Below are 20,352 nucleotides of genomic sequence, written 5' to 3'. Positions count from 1 at the left end.
ACATCCATGTCCCCAGTGCGCAAGTCTCTGTAGCCAGGCTTCCTTTGCTGTGCTCACACACAGCCCTAGCCTTCCTTAGCAAAGACGAAGGGATGACTCTCTACCATTTACGCCGTTGGATTCACACTTGCTTTGAAATGGTCCCTCCCACTGCCAACTCTAAGTGCAGTGACGGCAGGGATGTATTCTGAGAAATGAGTCATTTGATATGACATGTATTTATTTGTAGATAATAGTCTCACTGTGTAGTCCAAGCCAACCTATAACTTAACTGCATAGTTCAGTCAGGCATTTAATTAGAGATTTAATTAGAGATTCTCCTGCATCAGCCTCCTGAATATCAGAGTTTATAGACATTCTCAGTTTAAGCAGTGTGTGTGTGTGTGTGTGTGTGTGTGTGTGTGTGTGTGTAAAAGGAGGGCTGAGATGTGGTTTATTTGATAGAGTGTTTGCCTAGCATGCACAAAACTCTCAGGTTCAGTCCCAGCACAACATAAAATCGGGTATGATGTTACTGGCTTGTGATCCTGGCACAAAGTAGGTAGAGATAGAAGAAACGGAAGTTCAAGGTCATCCTTGGCTACAAAGCCAATTGGAGGGTCAGTCTGGGTCACACGAGACCCTAACTCTGGAGGGAAAAAACACACATATATATATATATGTGTGTGTGTGTGTGTGTGTGTTTTGAGACAGGGTTTCTCTGTGTAGCTTTGGAGCCTGTCCTGGAACTTGCTCTGTAGACCAGGCTGGCCTTGAACTCACAGAGGTTCACCTGCCTCTGCTTCCCGAGCGCTGGAATTAAAGGCGTGCGCCACTGATGCCTGGCGTGTAAAGTAACTATAAAAAGTTGTGCCTAGTAAATACTTATGTGTTTTCTATCATCAGACATTCTGCTTATACGTCAGTGTATGCATTATGCTTTGCCGCTACTAAGTGGGTTTGTTTAAGCCAATCGTGTCTGTCACCAATGTGCAAGTGACTAACTGCATCATATCATTATGGTAGCTATGGCATCACTAGGGATGTTTTAGCTACATTTTAATCTTATAACAAAAATGCTACTATCTAACACGTAACTGTATTTTTTGACACTAAATGACGGTTTGCAACTATTGAATACATAGGATTTGTGAACACTTAAGTTAGTAAGATTAGCCAGGCATGATGGTACAAGCACTTTTAATCCTAGCACTTGGGAGTCAGAGGCAGGCAGATCTTCGTGAATTTAGAGATAGCCTGGTTAATATAACAAGTTTCAAGTTGGCCAGGACTAGCTAGTGATATTCTGGGAGGGGTGGAGAGGAAGGGCTCAGTAGTTAACCCATACTTCCTCTTGCAGAGGATTCAGGTTCAGCTCCAACACCCACCTGCGACTCCTTAACACTCACCGCAAACGCCTTAGTACACACTACAGATGTGCACACACAGTTAAATGAAAGGGGTTATCAAAACCACCTCAGGAAACAAGTTCCCATGTCCCTCACCTTCAAGCCTCCTGACTCCAGTGTCCGAGTGCTGTCCCTCAGGCTTGTGCTCCGACAATACATCCACGTATGCCTTTAGAATGCTCTTTTCTTTGTGAACGCCAGGATACATTCTACAGGACTCTAGGTGGCTCTGTAGTTTGCCTGTAAAACATCGCCCATAGGCTTGTGTTTTCCAACACTTGGTCCCAGGCTAGTGGGACTGTTGGGGGAGTATCTGAAAACTTTGGGAGATAGGTAGGACCTACCTGCTTGCCAGGTCTTGAGGTTTGTAGCCAAGCCCCACTTTCTGCCACGGGAGGTGTGGACAAGCAGTCTCTTGCTGTGTCCTATCACTGGAGCTGCTAGCCGTTTGTATCTCCACGGTTCTCTCACTGAGATGAGCTGTGCCTTCAGGCCGTGAGCCAGCGAGAATCCTTCCTCCCTGAAGTTGCTTCTTGTCAGGTGGATCACATCGATTGTAAAAGGAGTGGACACAGATGCAGCTTCTCAGAGTTTTGGCTCCCACGCTCACTGGGATCCCTTAAAGACACTCTTCCTTGCCACTTGTGGGATAGCAATACTGATTCTAGATAGCCCACAAAACTACTGGTAACAGACATTTCCTTGAAAAAGAAAGCCATGAAAATACGAAGCCATGCAAACCTATTCCTGGTGCCACTGGTCAGGAACTAACTCACGATCAGTTGAGTGTCAGTCAATCTGGCTTTAACATCTACCTACCTACCTATCTACCTACCTACCTACCTACCTACCTATTGGTACACATTTTTGTAGTTTATGTGACTTGAAGTTTACAATGGGGATGCCAATCTTGCTAGATGGGAAACATAAAGATTTCCACAGGTGTGGTTTGGTAGAGTACTGTGGGAAGATTTCATGTTAATGGCCCTCTCCTTTAAGTAAGAGACATAGCTCACTGAGTAACATACTTGACCAGCATCCATGAAGTCTTGGGTTCGACCTGAGTATTGTATAAGCTGGACATGGTGGCACATACCTATATCCCAGTCAGCATATGGGAGGTGGAGGCAAGAAGATCAGAAATTCGAAGTTATCCTCAGTTACATAGCAAGTTTGAAAGCAGCTGGGCTATGTGCGAGCCATCTGAAGTAGGAGTTTCTGCCCTGCCTAGTCCTGAAACCATTTAGTCCCAAACAAACCCACAGAGGCTCATATTAATTATTAACTGTTAGGCTGATGGCTAAGGCTTCTATTTGGCTCTCTCTCTCTTATTAACCAATTTCTATTAAACAATGTATTGTCACAAGGCTGTGGCTTCCCCGTAATGTTCCAGAAAGTTACTCCTTCGGCAGCTACATGGCGTCTCTCTGACGGCTGTTTTCCTGCCTTTTCCCTTTCCCAGAATTCTCCTAGTCTGGTAGCCCTTCCTACACTTCCTGCCTGGCTAATGGCCAATCAGCATTTATTCATCAACCAATAAGAGAAACACACATTCACAGCATACAGAAGGACATCCCCCATCATTCATCTTTAAAAAAATCATTTTCTACAAAAGTTACTATCCTAGTTTCTTTCCTGTAACAGCTAGTCCAAAGCGGCTTGTAGAGGAAAGGGTGTATCGGTCGCCATCTATCATCAAGGGAGCAAAGGCAAGGACTGGAGGAGGAGTCTAGGGGTGCCACGTGAAGTGAAGTAGGGACCACACAGAGGGACGCTGCCTACACCACCCCAGGGCAGATGCTCAGCTGCCTTACACAGCCTGGCCAAAGACGGCACTGTCCACAGTGGGCTGGGCCCTTTTACATCTGCTGGCAGTCAGAGAAAGCCTTGGCTGGTCCACAGGCTGGTCTGATGGAGGCAATTCTTGAAAAGAGGTTTCTTCTTCCAAGGTGACTCTAGTAGAGTAAAATAGGCGAGAGCTGGCCAGCAGACACCTTACGCGATGCCTCTCTGTGTACCCACGGCACTGTGTGTGGCATTGGGATCTCAGCTGGTTACTGCTGTGCTCACACAGCTCAGGGGAAGGCTGGTCATTTCGGGGCTCCCATGGATACTAAGCATGTTTTGCTTTTGAAACAGAGCCCCATGTACCCCAGGCGGGCCTCGGATCCCACATGCGGCTGAAGGTGACCTTGAGCTGCTGACACTCCTACCTCACCTCTGTGCTCTACAAGTAGAGTCATGCGGTGTCCCCATGCCTAGCTAACATGATTATTGCTCTCTTTTTCTTCCTTTTGACACGGTCTCACCGTGTAGCCTTGGCTAACCTGGAACTTTCTATCTGTGTCAGTGGTTCTCAACCTTTCTAAAGCTGGGACCCGTTAATATAGTTCCTCATGCTATGATGACCCCATCCATAAAATTATTTCCAAACTATGCAGCCCAGGTTGGTCTTGAAACCCACAGAGATCCACCTGCCTCTGCCTCCCGAGTGCTGGGATCGAAGGCGTGTGCTGCCACCGCCTGGCTATTTTTGTTCTTGTTTACCAATGTAGTGTGTGTGTGTGTGTTTGTGTGTGTGTGTGTGTGTGTGCAGGGGTCAATGATCTCCTTTCATCACGTGGGTCCCAGGGATGAAACTCAGATTGTGGGGCTGGGTGGCTCCAGTACCTTTACTTACTGGGCCAGCTTGCAGGCCCTTGGACTTGGGTATTTCAATACTCACTGCAACTCTTCCGAGGCCTAGACACATTTTATGTTCATTGCAAATAAAACACAATAGGAGTGTGTAATTGCATAGAAGCCACAAGGCTTAAGGCTCAGGCTTGTTGTTTTAAGGAGATAGAAGAATTAAGAGTGGGTGGATTCTGAAGGACATGGTTTGCTAGCCACTGGAGATGGGTATAAGGAATGTTCAGGAAAGGCAAATGTATAGCTAGGAAGGAAAACTGCTTGCTGGGATCTGAAGGTGGGCAGCAGTGATTTTAAGTAGGCACAAGGGTTCTTTTAGAGGCAATGAGAATATTCTAAAATTAGGCTGTGGGAATGGTTGTATATAGTTCTAAATTTGCTACAAGCCCCTCAATGGTACACTAAGTGGGTGGTATTTGTGGTGCACGTGCTAGTTTGCTGGGGTTAATGAAACATCGCACGGCGGGTGGCTTGAACAACACTGGTTTATCCTCATGTAACCCTGGAGGCAGAAAGTATGAGGTCAAAGTGGCTGTAAGGCCCACTCCCCGGGAAGGCCGTGAGGGAAGCTTGTCCCATTGTAAGCAGCCATCTCCGTCAAGTCTGTGGCCCATCGTCCTCTATGTATCTGTTTCCAAATCCTCTTCCTTCTCTTCTTCTTTCCTCCTCCCTCCTCCCCTCTCTCCTCCCTTTTCCTACTGTTTTTTTTTTTTTTTTTGTTGTTTGTTTTTTTTGTTTCGTTTTGTTTTTGAGATAGGATCTACTGTGTAGCCCTGGCTGACTTTGAACCTCCTGCCTTAGCCTTCCAATTGCTAGAATTAAAAATATACTACCCTGCCTGATTTTTTTTTTTTTTTTTTAGAGCATGCCAGCCTGCTGTGATGGCATGCACATTTAACCCCCGCACTTGGGAGGCACAGATAGGTGGGCCTCTGAGTTTGAGGCCAGCCTGGTCTATACAGCCAGCACCAGGACAGCCAGGGCTACACTGTGAGAGCCTGTCTCAAAAGCAAACAAACTAACTAACTAACTAAAGGACACCACTTATATTGAATTAGATCCCACTTTAATCTAATGACCTCCCTTCAGCTTAATTACATATTTAAGTGCTTAATCTTCATTAAGGAGTAAATTATGTTCTGAGGTACTGGGGGCTCGGGACTCAACATACAAACCTTGGAGGAGGAAACACGAGTCAGCTCAATATATAATATACAATATATAAATTAACCCTAATAAAGCCGTTTGAAGAACAACACACTTCACTTTTTTCTCACTCTAAGTTCCGTGCCCAGTCCTTCACATTCTTCATCTTATCTGATCTTTTACGAGGTCGCCATAATTATGCCCACTTTCAGTATGAACAAAGCAGGGTGCAGAGAAGCTAAGTATCTTGCCTGAGGTCACAAAGCCAGCAGCAGAGGCATGATGCAGACACTGAAGCCCCACTCCAGAGCTCACACTTTGAAAGCCTCCACCATGGCTCTTCTCCATGCAAACAGCCACACCAGCCCCAACATGGGCAACGACGATGATGGACAATGCCGGATCTGGGTTACAGATGCTCTAAGTCCAAACTAAAGAGAAGGGTCACATGACAGGAGCATGGCCACAGGACCCATTTCTGTGAGTGAGGCTTGTGGTTCTCACCAGAGAAGCCCGTGCTGGAAAGACGCTGTCTACCACAGATAATAAGGTGGCTGGTGCTGTGTGCCAGGATGGGGGGGTGTGACGGAGGAAGACTAAAATAGGCCGTGACTTATGCTTCAGGAATGTTCTAATGGAAGTGACTGCAGAACACCCAGATATATTATCTAGAAGTAATTTAATATAGTCCAGAGCTCAGAACAGGCATTTGGCTTTGGATGATGGGCATAAAATATGGCTTAAAACCATGAATAAAAGCTGGCTTGGGGTAGACACTTAGGGAACTTTAAAGAGTTACCCATCCTAGGTGGTAAGACAAGCCTGTGATCCCAACATTCAGGAGGCTGAGACAAGACGGTCAGGAGCAGTTAAGGCTACCTCTGCTACTTATCAAGTTCTAGGCCAGTCTGGATTACATGAGACTCCGTGTCTCACAAAACAAAAACCCAAATAACTAATGAAATAAATAAAACATTAATAGATAAAATGGAGGGGGGAAGATATGCTGAAAGAGACAGAGCTATCCAGCAGGACTGGAAAAAGGAAGGAGGGGAGGGAGGGAGGCAGGCAAAGAGGGAGGGAGGGAGGGAGTCAGCCAAGCATGGAGACAAACACCTGTAATCAACTTTAGTAAGGGCAATTATTTTGAGTTCAAGGCCAACCTGGGCTACAAACTGAGACCCCCATCTCAAAAACAAACAAGCAAACTGACCCTCCCAAAGACGCTAAGGGTCACATGAACACTGAACACTGAAGATGACGTGGGCACTAGAGGGCAGGAAGAAGCCGATGTCTTAGTGGGTTTGGAAGCAAATTCCTCACGATACAACAGTTTCTCAGCACTCAAAAGGGGTAAGGGCAAGTCTCGGGTAACATTACAGTGCAAAAGGAAGCTACCCAGTGTACTTGTGCTTTCAGTGGCTCATTAAATACATTTACACATCTATTTAGTGTGTGTGTGTGTGTGTGTGTGTGTGTGTGTGTGTGTCGATATGTCTGTCAGAAGACAACACATGGGAGCTGGTTCTCACCTTCTACATTGTGGGTTCTATGGACTGACCTCAGTGAGTCAGTCTGATTCATCTGCTAAGTCATGCATGCCACAGGCTCTAGCAAGCCCTTTTTTAGGTAGGGTAACTTGGAAGAACTCTGAATTCCATGGGAAAGCATAGATCGCCCTCTTGTGGTCAACATGTCTCACTGCATTTCTAACCTAGAGAAACTGGAAAACAGGCCTTGGGACTGCCTGTGAATAGTGAATGATGAGCATGAAAAATCATCTTATTTGAGTTCAGTGCTAATAAAGCTGTTTTTTATTGAATAGTTGCACTCATTTGCTGTGTGACTATTTTCACACAACAGCAGAGGTCACCCACTGTAAAAAGACTGAGACAGTACTCCCTGGGTCTGTTTAGAAAAAGTCCCCGCATCCTCAACTCAGAAAGATTGGGGGGGGGGGAGGGGAGGAGATGGTGCCACACACCTTTAGTCCCAGCAGCACTAGGGAGGCAGAGGCAGGCAGATCTTTGGGTTCCAGGGCAGCCAGGATACACTGAGAAACCCTGTATTGAAAAACCAACCAAACCAAACCAAACCAAGAAAACAGAAACACAAAAACAAAAACAGAAATGAGGGGACAGGAAAGCACTGACTTTAGGTTGCATTTTACAGATATAAAATTCGGGCTGGAGAGATGGCTCAGTGGTTAGAGGCACTGACTAGTCTTCCAAAGGACCCAGGTTCTATTTCTAGCACCCACATGGTAGCTCACAACCATCTGTACCTCCAGTCCTAGAGGGCCTGGCACCCTCTTCTGGCCTCCAAAGGAAGCTACCATACATGTGGTGCATATACATACAAGCAGGGACACACTCCTACAAATGAAAACAATCATTTTTTAAGTAGCTTTGCTAGTCTCCAAGTGTCAACAAAGCAAACACATTTGTGTCATATCCGAAGGTCTTAGGTACAGGAACAATCTCAGGACAGCATAGTCCAAAGCAGGAGAGACTTGGCTTTAGGCAAGGCCTCATCAACATCTTCTGGCAGTGGTGTCTGGGTACACTTGAGGCAGCGTTGGAATTTGGTAAACCATCAGCGCCAATTTTAGGCATGCTGGTCTTAAAGAGGGGTAGCCACAAAGACCCCCGGAGCATGCGTTGCTTCGCTAGAAATGGGCTTTTACTTGTCTGTTTAACATTATTTTTCTTGGGAAAATTAGTTTAGGTGTCATCGGCTTATTATAAAGGGGAGAATGGAAACTATACACATGATGGAATAGTTCAGAACTTTGGTGATTCAGGCAGCTTCATAAAACACCGAGTCAACAGTGATTATTGTCCACATACTTTGCAAGAATGTCACCGTCTCTGAGTCAAAAGTAAGCGTGTTGTGTAGAACTGCTTCGGTGCCTGTGTGGCCCGGGAGCACTTCGTTTCCAGCTTTCTCACTGGTTGGCTTTTTCCAGCCTTCCCTTAGGACCTGGTCCCATGGTTACCCTGTTGTTTGCAATACTTTTCCTTGGGATTTTTCTGGAACCGTAATGCCACCTTTGCTTACAGTGGGTGCACTCCTTCCAACCAATATTTTGCCAAAGAGCGGAAGAAACTCTCTAAACGCTTGCTCTGCCATCACTCAAGCTACCACAGCTTGGCTGGACTCTGCAGCCACGCCACCATTGCAGGGAGTCTTTAAAGAAAGATTTATGCATGTGAGTGTTTTTGATTCTTGTATGTATGTGTGCCGTGTGCATGCCTGGTGCCTGTGGAGGCCATGAGGGTGTGGGACCCCCTGGAACTCTAGCTATAATAGGTTATAATCCACCGTGTGGGTGCTGGGGGCTAAACCCAGGTCCTTTGCAAGAGTAACACGTGCTCGGAACCACTGAGCCATCTCTCTAGCCCCACCGGAGCCCACCGGAGAAACTTCACACGCCTCTGGACCACTACTTCCTTCTTGTCCTGCATGGCAGTTAATCGTCTTGCTCAGTTTTCAATTGAGTCGTCTATTACTGTAACATTTTTTATTTGTTTTTTCAAGACAGGGATTCTCTGTGTAGCCCGGGCTGTCCTGGAACTCACTCTAAACCAGGCTGACCTTGAACTCAGAGAGATCGCTTGTTTCTGCCTCCTGAGTGCTGAGATGAAAGGCGTGTGCGACCACTGCCTGGGCAGAGAAGCTGGCTTCTTGGAAAGTGACCATCCAGTTTGATCTCCAGTTTATGTGTCTCCGAGAAGCTCTGTGTGTCTCATACGTGAGTGTTCATGCTCAGTGGGCAGGGGGTGCTGAATTCAAATCCTACTGTGGCCCTGGACAGATTATGACTTCAATAGTTTGTCTTTCAAGGCTTAATTTTGTTATCAGATGTGAACTGAATGAAATATTCCCTAAGCTCAAGTTACATCTATGCTCATCCAGCGAACAAAGCGGGTATAGATCCAGTTGACTGGGAATTGTCAAATTGTGACTCACTGAGGGATTAAGGGGCGATGCAGCCTTGTTGAAGGTGGAGGAGAGGATAGTCTAAGGAAGCCAGCTAGGGAGAGCAAGAAAGGACAAAGGATTCAGTGGTGGAGGAGTGCTCCTCTGACTTGGGAAATTGCAGTGAGCTGCATAAGATTACTACTATCTAGGATGCCACTGAATCTCTTATATCTTTAAGGACTTAAAAAAAAAAAAGATTAATTAGCCGGGCACTGGGGACGCTCGCCTTTAATCCCAGCACTTGGGAGGCAGAGGCAGGCAGATCTCTGTGAGTTCCAGCGCAGCCAAGGCTACAGAGAAATCCTGTCGCAAATAACAAAAAAAAAATCAATTAAAAATAACCAAAACTTAAAAAGGACAATAAACACAAAACAAAATCCATTTCCAAAAGTCCAGATTCAGTAGGTAGCCACTCGCTGTGCAATTCTGATGACCTGGGCCAAGCCTCCAGGTCATATACTAAGCTGGGTACGGGGTGCACACCTATGATCTCAGGGCTCCGATAGTGGGGTGGGAAGCAGAAAAGGAGGCTCCCAGGCCAGCTAACTCGGAGGATGCAGCGCAGTAGCAGAAACAGAAGGGACCCCTCCTCAACAAGGTGGGAGGCAACACCTGATTCCAGAAAAGTTCTGTGGCCACAGGAGCTATGGTATGAATAAACTGTCCCCTGTCACCCATCCCCCATCCCTCCACCTCACCCCCCAACCCCCCTCCCCCGCTCCAATATTAAAACTACCCAGCTAAGCTGGGCACCGTGGTACAAGCCTTTCATGACAGAATTTGGGTGACAGAGGCAGGCACATCACTGTGAGTTCAAAGCCATCCAGGGCTACATAGTGTCTCAAAGCAAAACAATGCCCAGAATTCAACCATCCGTTTTTCTGTTAGGATCATGGTGGTCCATTCCAGTTCACCACAACACACTGAGACACACAGCTTACCTCTTATCCAGGAAAGGGCCCGGCTGTTCAGTCTCTCATACACGCCACTTCCCGGCCGTTTCTGTGAACTGTGATGGTCTAGGTGTTAGGAGGAAGTGTCCCAGGAGTCCCCACCCCTAACTGAGGATCTGTAGACAGATGATGGCTTCAGGGAGAGAGGGAGTCAATCTTCTTTAAGGATGTGTTGACATTCCACTCCCAGAAGTACGCAGACAGCAAACTGGAGCTGATGGGCTAAATTCAATAGGACACAACACTGGGGGCAGTAGGCAGGGTGGGGTGGATCTGGGAGGGGCTAAGGGTAGGAGGTGAGGGTGAATATGATCAAAATACACTGTATGGAGTGCTCAAACAAAACAAAACAAAAACATACGAATATTTATTTAAAATTGCAAGCTTGAAAAGTGATCGGAGAAGACATAAGAAACTACATCTACTGAAGACTTACAAGACGCATCCCATACAAAAGAGGTAGAACGGGACAGGTGGGAACTTGAAAAATTAAATATAAATACTAATTCTTCCTAGCACTAATACACACACTACCAAATCTGTACAAGTATAACAAGATGTTGATGCCTGCCTAAAGGAAAATAACCACACACAGCCAATTTAAGAAAAGACACACTTGAAGGTTGTGCTTAGCATCATGATGCCACACAGGATTTCCCAGGGCTGGGGCACCGTGAGTACTGGACCTCGCAGCTGAGAAACCGTGGTTGGCAAACACACGCAGCTCCTCCAGAGACATCACAGCACCTGCACCAAGTCCATCCCCGCAGGGCCGCCTGCTTGTGGCTTGACTCACGGCCAGCGCTTAGATGTCTTTTGTCTGATCATCTTCTTCAAGTTTTCTGATTTCATTTTTTAAACAATTGATAGTTTCACGGCTTGCTTTTAGTCTTTCCTTAAGCTCTGCGATTTCAAAGCTTGTCTTTTTCTTGGCGGCTTCTAGCTTTTCTCTGGTTTTCACTTCAAGTTCTGCAACTGAAGACAAATAGGAGCTGAGAACCCCTTGCTATGCGAAGGCGCACACAGAAGACCCGACAGTGTCCCCTAAGGCCAACGTTTGCAGGAGAGGTGGACAACACGCAACACGGAAGTATAGAGGGTAGGAAGTCTAAACTACCAACAGACGCTCCAAGCTGCTTTCTAGAAAAATGGAACTAGCCCCTCACAGTTCAGATTTTTGAGGCATCACTCTTGGTTTTTCCCTAGATGCATGTCACTTTGGAATAACGGGATACAAACCTAAGCAATGCCAGTGAGCCAACCAAAATTAGTCTTTTGCAAGACACGTATTCTCAGTAGCTTTGGAGCTTGTCCTGGAACTCACTCTGTAGGCCAGGCTGGCCTCGAACTCACGGAGATCCACCTGTTTCTGCCTCCCAAGTGCTGGGATTAAAGGCATGAGGTGATATCACCATCCAGCCCCAAAATATTCTTAATAATGCACAGGTGCAATTTACATAGCAAAATTACACCACCAAAACAAGCCTCTAGCTTTTCTTTTCTAAAAAGAGCAAAACTGTCTAAATTTGAAATCTAGCTGTGCTAGCTATGACACATTTCTACCTCACCTCCTCATTTATGACATAGTTTTAAGTCATAACTATTTGTTGAGATGACTGTGTGTGGGGTGTGTGCATGTGTGTGGGGTGTGTGCATGTGTGTGGGGTGTGTGCATGTGTGTACAGGCCAGAGGACGACTTGAGGCGTGTTCCTCCGTGGCTCTCCATCTTACTGTTGTGAGACAGGCTCTCTCACTAAACAAGCAGCTCACTGATTGGGCAAGGACAATTGCCAACAAGTCCCAGTGACCGCCCCTCCTCTGTGTCACCAGCTCTGACCGGCCACCATGTCCAGCTTTTTACAGAGGTGTCCGCCATCCAAACTCAGGTCCTGTGCACACAAAACTGCCTCAGCAGCCAAGCCAACTCCCCAGGCCTATTCAGGGGATCTTAAATGAACCGATGTGTACAAAGTCCCTAGAATATGTGTGATATACGAAACATTTTATAACTATTATTACAACGATTTATGTTGACAAAGGAGTGTTGTTATTTAAAAATGTCCAGAGGCTGAGTCTGCTTAGGTTACATGCTGGATTCAACCCCCAGCAATGCAAAAGCAAAAATATCAGCTGCATACATTAAAAATTACCAGATAAATGTTTTACATACGAGATACCATCTACTTTAAAATGCTAGTTGGCTAGTCTGTGTGGTCTTGACAAGAAAAACTCCTGCTTGGAGCCAACACTGCCATCTGGTGGAAGCCTGAGGTAACTACGGCTCACAAAGCTCAGCTGTCCTAAAAAACATGGATCATGGATGGGCAGCAAGCCCGTACAGTGAGAAAAATCTAACTTTGAAACCACAAAGACGAGTTCAATACATCCCCCCTCACTCCCTATTAGCTAGACACAGTTATTTCTAAGTCTCCTACCATATGCCAGCTAAAATTAGGCATTCTCACAGGTTTGAGGATTAACATCTAAAATTGCTCAGGAATTATTAGTGTCTGTGCCCCTTTATTTAGCTCAATGTTGTCATCTATGGTAATACATAGCTTGTTTTATTAACTCCTAGGAAATCTACCCCAAAAAGCCACCAATCAAACAATTCCTTCACCATTACAGACCACATCGAAGGACTTACACTCTGTTTCGTGTTTATAGGCTCCTAAGGTTAGCTGACGAGATGTCGTTAGCAGCTGCTGCATCATTGCCGTTGGGTCTTGAAATATCTTAGGGATAAAAAAAAAAAAAGCTCAGTAACTCCAAAGGTCTCCAACTTAAGTGCTTTTAAAACTCACTGTAAGAGCACACGAGGATGCTCAGCCGGTGGGAGTCTGCAGCCAAGCCTCATAACCCAAGTTCAATCCCTGAGACCCCACAGTTTTAAAGCCCTCGTTACAAAGTCTCACCATTTCATCGTAGAACTCGGAAACCACCGTCTTTTTCCCCAGCATTGCATTGGTGTCAGACTGGAACAGCTTCAGTAAGTGATACAGAGTCACCTGGAGCAGAACGGGTGCCATCAATCCAGACTCCAGCAACACGGGAAACACTCCCACAGCCTGCTGCCTTCCCTTCTTGAGTTGTGAGACTCTCCCCTACCCCCAGGCCAGCTTCAAGCTTCCTATGTGGCAGAGGGTTGGCCTTGAACTCCTGATCCTCCTGCCTCTACTTCTCAAGTGCTAAGATTCAGGCTTGTGTCACCAGGCCTGGCTGACACTGCCATTTCTGTAGCTGAAATTATGGGATGAAATTAGTATATCAAATTCCCGGTCTTGCTTCTGCTGTAACTTAGATGGCAAACTTTGTTTTGGTACCAGATATACTGTCTGTCTGTCCACATCTCACAGAGGTGAGGGTCTAAGCAAGCACCTCTAGAGAGTACCTATACCCATACTGTGGGATTTTTCATCGTTTTCTGTGAATATTTAAGTTCACAGACGTATTTGGGAAAAGCATTTGCAGCTGGTTGTGGTTGTAATCGAAGCATGTGGAGGCTGAGGCAGAAGTGTTCCTGAGTTCTGTGTCAGCTGCTGGGCTGCATGATGGGGGAAGGGGGTAGTTTTCTAAAAGAATAATTAATACTAAAATCTCCAGTGTGAGCAAGATGCTCCACCAGGGTAACAAACAGCCGGCAGGGAACTCACTCTGCCAAGAGCAGCTTGACTTTATACACAGGTGTACCGAGGAGAAAGCTCTGAGATGCAGAACACACACCATCACGCTACCAAACACAGGAGCTGGCAAAGCACCACAGCTCATGGTGAACCATCCGAACCAATCCAGGGGCCCACACACCTTCCCACAAGGTTAGCTAAAATCACTGTAAGGGAACAGGGTTCCTCCAAACCATCATGAAACAGGAAGTGTACTCTGTAGAGGAAAATGAGCCAACATTTCCCACTAAATTTAAACAAATGAAATCAACTTACAGATGTTCGTCCTCCTCCTTTAGGCAGGACTTAGCCAGTGGCATTACCCTACCTTCAAAGGGCGTTTCCAGGTTCAGACTAAAGTCAGTAGTACAAGGCTCTGGGTTACTCCCAGCTTGGGGTGGGGTGTGCAAAGGGAGTATCACTGAGCACCACTATAGCAACAGCACACGGTCTTAAGTGAGACGATGAATTATGTGACCACATTACACACGTGTCTGATAGTTCCTGGGACAGACAATAAACAGATGTTGCAGCGTCTACAACCCGGGAGCACAAGGGTGGAAGCCGTATGGGCACACATCATACACGACTCCTGAAATACTTCGCTCGGTTTCAGGCAGGCAGGATTTTCTGTTTTGTTCTTTTAAGACAGGACTTCTCTGTGTAACAGTCCTAGTTGTCCTGGAACTCACTCTGTAGGCTACGCTGGCCTCATGTTTTCCTGAGAAGTCACCTGTGGGCCGGCCAACAAGCCGACGTGCAGTCAGACAGTCGGATAACCTTGAACCCGTAGCTGCACGTCCCGAGTGCCTGGACTGCTGTGGTTTTCCCACGCTCATTTTTAATCCTTCCGTCTTTCTGTTCTCTGTTACAGGCTGGCAAGGACTTGACGTTGTTGACGCTAACCAGCCTGAGCCACTAGGGTTGTGAGACTTCTTTACATTCAGCTTTGCTAGGACTTTAACGCCACCCCCTTCCCCTTTAAAAATGTAGTTCCTTTCTAAACTGAGAGACCCTGAGTAACAAGGGACATTTAAGTTAGGGCACAAGCACTAGGACCTGGGCGTACAGGGGACCACGTGAGCAAGCCGCAGCTTTTCAGTAAGCTACACAGGCCCACGCTAACGCCCTCTCCTTCCTGCGTGCAACACTGCTGTTACTCACCGGCCTCTCATTAGGGTCAATGAAAAATATTTTGATGATTATTTCAAATTCACCCCATCCTGTTTCAGTAATTTCATAGGGCGGCTTAGTAACGACTAGAGAGGGAAGGAAAAGAGACAACTATAAATCACTGAATCAGTTCCCGTTCCTTTTGTAATTATGTATACGATGAGTCAAAAACTGTAACATACCTCTTAAGGGATTGCCATAGCTTTCGTGTAATTTAAACTGGATTTTCTTCACATATGCTGACATATCCTAAAATAGAGAGACATTAGTTCTCTAATGGGAACACACTTAGCACACGATTTTATAAAATATACTTTCCTTCAGCGTTTACAAACAAAACAAGAGTTAGCTGGCATAGTGAGACACACCTGTAATCCCAGCTGCCTGTGAAGCTGAGGAAGGACGTAAGTTTGAGGGCAGCCTGGGCAAGCAGGCTAGACCCCGCTTCAGAACAAAACAAAAGGGCAGGGATGTAGTTCAGGTTTCTTCTCCCAACACAGCAAACAAAACAAAAGCCAGTGTTCATATGTGTACATATATGTGTGTGTTTTCATATGTGTACATGCTTGTGTCAATGTGTGTACTTGCACGTAGGTGCCCAAGGGGCATATGGGTGCCCAGAAGCTCTGGACCCCTGGGCTGCAATCACATGCACTTGTGAGCTGTCCTATGTGGGCACTGGGAACCAAACTCAAGTCCTTTGCTTGCTCTTAACTGCTGAGTCATCTTTCCAGAAGGCATTAATCAGAAGGCATTTTGAAAAACCGTTCCATTAATTACATAAAAAATTTTGATTTTTCTTTTTCAGATGGGGGTGGTATGGGAATTCTATAATGGGCCCACTTCATTCTTGGAAAGTTCCTACACAGAATTTCATAATTTACTGTCAAGTAAACAAATTGTACTTCAAAAGATAGCTACAGAAAAACCAAATGCCCACCTCATTTCTGTATGGTTTTACATATACTGTCCACTGGTGGGTATGTCCATCTTCTTCTCTTTTCTTCCCAAAATATCGGGCAACATTACCATAAACTATTGGCTTAACGATGGTAACCCCCTAAAAGAAAAGCAAGTTTAAAACTCAGTAAGTATTTTACCATCACCTGAATAAACAAACAGTGAGCATCAGGCAACTTGTTTTAGGGGACAGTTTCTAACTACTTTAGGTTTAGTTAGGACAGGGATCCCATCGACCTATTTTCATATTCATTCCACGGTAACACGATAACAAGTTAACAAGAACAACCTTCCCGTTTGAGCGGCTGGAGGGACAGTTCAGCAGCTGAAGCTCACTCTCTGCTCTTGCAGAGGACTAGGTGTGGTCCCAGCACCCACGAGGCGGCTCACGGTGCTCCCTACGTGAACTGTTTGCTATTTTGTGCATCTGTGTGCACACTCTGCAGTGCACAGTACACATGGAGGACAGACACGTGGAGGACAGACAGACGGTCGGCCGGAGTGGATTCTCCTCCTTCCACCATGGGGGCCTGCGGCCTGCGCTCAGGTCATCAGGCTTGGTGGCAAGTGCCTTTACCTGCTGAGCTGTCCCCATGACTTGAATGTTCTCATCTCATCTCCATATAAGGCACATGAGTATCTGATTAAAGAGAAACAGAATGCCTTCACAAACCTAAAAGCTAGGGTATGGAATACAACTGCCAATTTGACTGGTATTGCTTGCAGCTGAAGGTCTTTTAAATTAATCTATAGCAGAATTTCCAAGGCATAGCACAAAAACCAAGGACAATTTATGAATTTTAGGGCAAACATTTTCCATTGTCATCATTATGCACATTATAATTTGGATATGAAGTACCCCAAAAGGCTTATTGCCGGAAGCTTGGTCCCCAGCTGGTGGCGCTGAGGTGACAGGGCAGCGAGGGCACTAACCTATCAATGAATTCGTGCCCTGTGGAGCTCACAGCTGAATGGCCTATTAGGAGCTCCTAATAGGGAGCAAGCCGGCTCCTTGCCGTGGTCTCTAGAGGTCTACCCTGTTCTTCCCCGGCTACAGAGGTCAGCGGCTCTGCTCTGTCACATGCTCCCTGCCATGATGTTCAGACATGCTGCAAGTCTATAATGGGCTATGTGACCACAGGCAGAAAGGGAGGGAGGGCAGTTTTACAGTCTGTTTTGTGGACACATCTGCATTCTGTACAGCAGAAAGGACTCTGCACACAGAGTTACTAAACACTTGGTATTCATGCTGCTGATGCTTCCAGTGCTCTCAGTTAAGTCCCCTTGGCCTGGATGCCCCCGGGCAAGGTTGACGCCAGCAGACACGCACCTAACTCGGCATTTCAAGAGGCCAGAGAAGCGTGCAAGGGGTGGTGAGAAGAGACATGGGAAACATGGCTGACCACATGACCCGAAGGGCAAAACTAAGCTCACAACGATGGACCTCCTTTCTCCAGCTCCCCCTACCCCCAAACTGGCTCGAGAGGAAATGGGAGGCAGTGTGTGTGTGGGGGGTGCTGCCTTGTCCAACCGCTGGCTCTCTGAATAAAACTAAACTTAAAATCCATTGCCCATTTCTGCTCACTGGCTTCTGTGGTGAGAGGCTGCATAAATTCAGGCCTTCTGGGTTTCCATACCTCTGAAGCCTAGAGCCTAAATAAACTGCCCTCCTTTAGAATGGTTTCTCTCAGGTATTTTGTTACCACAACAAAAAGCTAAATAATACAATGGGTTTAACACACAAGACACAACTAGAAAGTCGAGCCCTCAATTTCAGAATGGTCAGGAAGTATAAATGTTACAGGCTGGAGAGATGGCTCAGACGTTAAGAGCACCAGCTGCTCTTCCAAAGACCTGAGCTCAATTCCCAGCAACCACAATGTGGCTCACACCCATCTGTAATGAGATCTGGCGCCCTCTTCTGGCCTGCAGGCAGACATGCAGGCAGAACACTGTATACATCATAAATAAATCTTCAAAAAATATAAATGTTACAATGGCAGAAATAGTGAATGTGGCCCCTGAATGCTTGCTAGCTGATGGCGCACAGCACATCTGCTACAGCTGTGCTCAGTTCTAGGATGTGTTCATGGCTTCTGATCAGTGTGAAGGCTGCATTGACAGGTTATGATGGAAAACATATTAAAACACCAACTGTTGTACATAGATCTGAGATGTACTGTCCAATAATGGAAACACCCCAAGGACAGAGAATGTATCAGTGTAGTAAACCCCAAGAAAAAGGAAAAGGGCAGCCAACAGAAAATGCTAAACTGTATCTACATAGCTAAGTAAATCAAAACCTGCACATGCACAGTTAATTCTGGGCCAGTGAGATTACTCAGTAGGCAAAGGTGCTGATGACCCCCGAGCTATCCATCCTCTGACCTCTAGATCCACACTTAGCATGCTCATACCCACATGAACAAACAATACATGTAATAAAAATGTTTTAAAGTGAATTCAAGACAAGGCCAGTAGCTTTTACGTGAGCCTATCATAGCAGGCACCACTGACGACGCTGTGATGTGACCACCACAGATATATACGGCCTCAGGTTCAGGGCCTGATGGAACCGAGTACAAGGGTACGGACCCAGTAAACAAACAATGAGCAGATCCAACAGCTAGCATGGTGGTGCAAGGAATTGTCAATTTGTCAGTAACGGAAAGGACTCACGAACAGACCCTCTTCCTGGAGGTTTAATCTGTGTTGGAAGGCGATAACTCTATGAAAAGGGTACGGACCCAGTAAACAAACAATGAGCAGATCCAACAGCTAGCATGGTGGTGCAAGGAATTGTCAATTTGTCAGTAACGGAAAGGACTCACGAACAGACCCTCTTCCTGGAGGTTTAATCTGTGTTGGAAGGAGATAACTCTACGAGCATACACAGAGTAATCAGCAAAGAAAAACAGGTCCCCAAAGTTTAAGCTGTGTCAGACTGTTCTTGGTGTTGGAGGACTCCAGACCTGACCTTCTCACGTTATTCTGAACTAACATATACAAACGTCTAGAACCTGACATTCAAAATGTAGAGAGAATGTTTCACATTAACCCGTTGTTCTGGAATCAGGCCAAAATTGGCTCAAAGTCTTCGCTAAAGGCTAGGCAAATGCATACTTCTATGGCGCCTCCCATACTAACATGAACATAACCTGGAGTTTCTTTCTCCTATTACATTTCAGTGACTTTAGGACTGCAGAGGAATTCTCACTTTACATTTAATATAAAAACGGCTATGGATGTATAGACACTATGATTATGGTAATACAAAACTAATATGATGCTGATAAAGATAAAAAAAAAAACTAAACAGGGGCTAGAGAGATAGATGGCTCCGTGGCTAATGATGCTGATAAAGATAAAAAAAAAAAAAAAACTAAAAAACTAAACAGGGGCTAGAGAGATAGATGGCTCCGTGGCTAAGAACACTAGGTGCTCTTCCAGAGGTCCTGAGTCCGATTCCCAGCAACCACATGGTGGCTCACAACCATCTGTAATGAGATCTGGTGCCCTCTTCTGGCCTACAGGCAGACATGCAGGCAGAACACAGTATGCATAATAAATAAGTCTTAAAAACAACAACCAAAAAAACCTAAATAGATGGTGTAAAAGTCATTTCTTTTGAGAAAAAAAAAAAATAATTCCTGTAGAGTAGGATTAAAGGGAAAGGGGCACCAGGAACAGTCGATCGTGCCTGTAGGAAGGAGGGAGGGTGCGAGCCTTACAGACTGACACCAAGGACCCACCCCCAAGGTGACACCAGAGAACCGACCCCCGCGAGCTGTGCTCTGACGCCCACCCCCTACCATAGCACACGTTAAGATGCTAAAATAAACGTGACAGGGAACTGTACGTCACAACCTCCAACATTACGTCGTTCACGAAACGCGAAGGCGGCCCCGAGCCCCTCCGATGACTTCGGGAATGACAAGTCTGGGCGACGACACGCCCACGCACAGCAGGAACCACATCTGTAATCGCCCCAGACGGCCCAGCCCGCCCCGGAACCTTCGGTTCTCGGCGGGACGCGAGAAGGTGATGGGGGGACTCGGAGCCAATGAGCGCCGGGCGGGGCGGGGCCAGACGGAGAGCCGAGCGCACGAAGGGACTCGGCCTCCGCCGGCGGCGCGCCGCGCCTGCGCACTGACCTTCACTCTCCCGCCGGAGTCAGGCCCAAATTCCGCCATTCTCTTGAACATATTGTCCCAGGGGAGGGGCCGCGGCCGCCAGGGAAGGAGCTCAGGCCGGAGGCGTCGCCCGGGCCGAGGGCTTTAGGCTGGAGGAGGGCGAGTCACCTGGGCTCGCGGCGCCGGACTGCCACCTCCTCCACACCCGCGGCGTCGGGGTCGGCCATCCAGCCCCGCCGTAGGAGAGCGGAGCGGAAGGCG

The 20,352-nt window shown here is 46.6% G+C and overlaps 1 protein-coding gene across 2 annotated transcripts; it reads right to left on the bottom strand.

The window, feature by feature from the left end:
- Positions 1 to 10,535: 10,535 nt before the first annotated feature.
- Yeats4 (YEATS domain containing 4) lies at positions 10,536 to 20,339 on the bottom strand. Of its 2 annotated transcripts, none has more exons than XM_051176208.1 (7): positions 19,826 to 19,877; positions 15,939 to 16,058; positions 15,181 to 15,247; positions 14,990 to 15,084; positions 13,079 to 13,171; positions 12,811 to 12,898; positions 10,536 to 11,137 (listed from the first exon to the last, which is right to left on the bottom strand). In XM_051176208.1, exons 1-7 carry the CDS (start codon positions 19,832 to 19,834, stop codon positions 10,968 to 10,970), a joined length of 642 nt encoding a protein of 213 aa, XP_051032165.1. In that variant the 5' UTR covers positions 19,835 to 19,877; the 3' UTR covers positions 10,536 to 10,967. The 2 variants fall into 2 exon arrangements, with proteins under 2 accessions (XP_051032165.1, XP_051032164.1); XM_051176207.1 differs by lacking the exon at positions 19,826 to 19,877 and adding an exon at positions 20,113 to 20,339 and having other exon boundaries at positions 10,539 to 11,137.
- Positions 20,340 to 20,352: the final 13 nt, after the last annotated feature.

Source organism: Phodopus roborovskii, unplaced genomic scaffold, assembly GCF_943737965.1.
Source record: "Phodopus roborovskii unplaced genomic scaffold, PHOROB, whole genome shotgun sequence".
In the NCBI taxonomy this organism is placed as follows: Eukaryota; Metazoa; Chordata; class Mammalia; order Rodentia; family Cricetidae; genus Phodopus; species Phodopus roborovskii.
The sequence above is the reverse complement of the archived record's forward strand: the minus strand, read 5'-3'. Positions and strand labels throughout refer to the sequence as shown.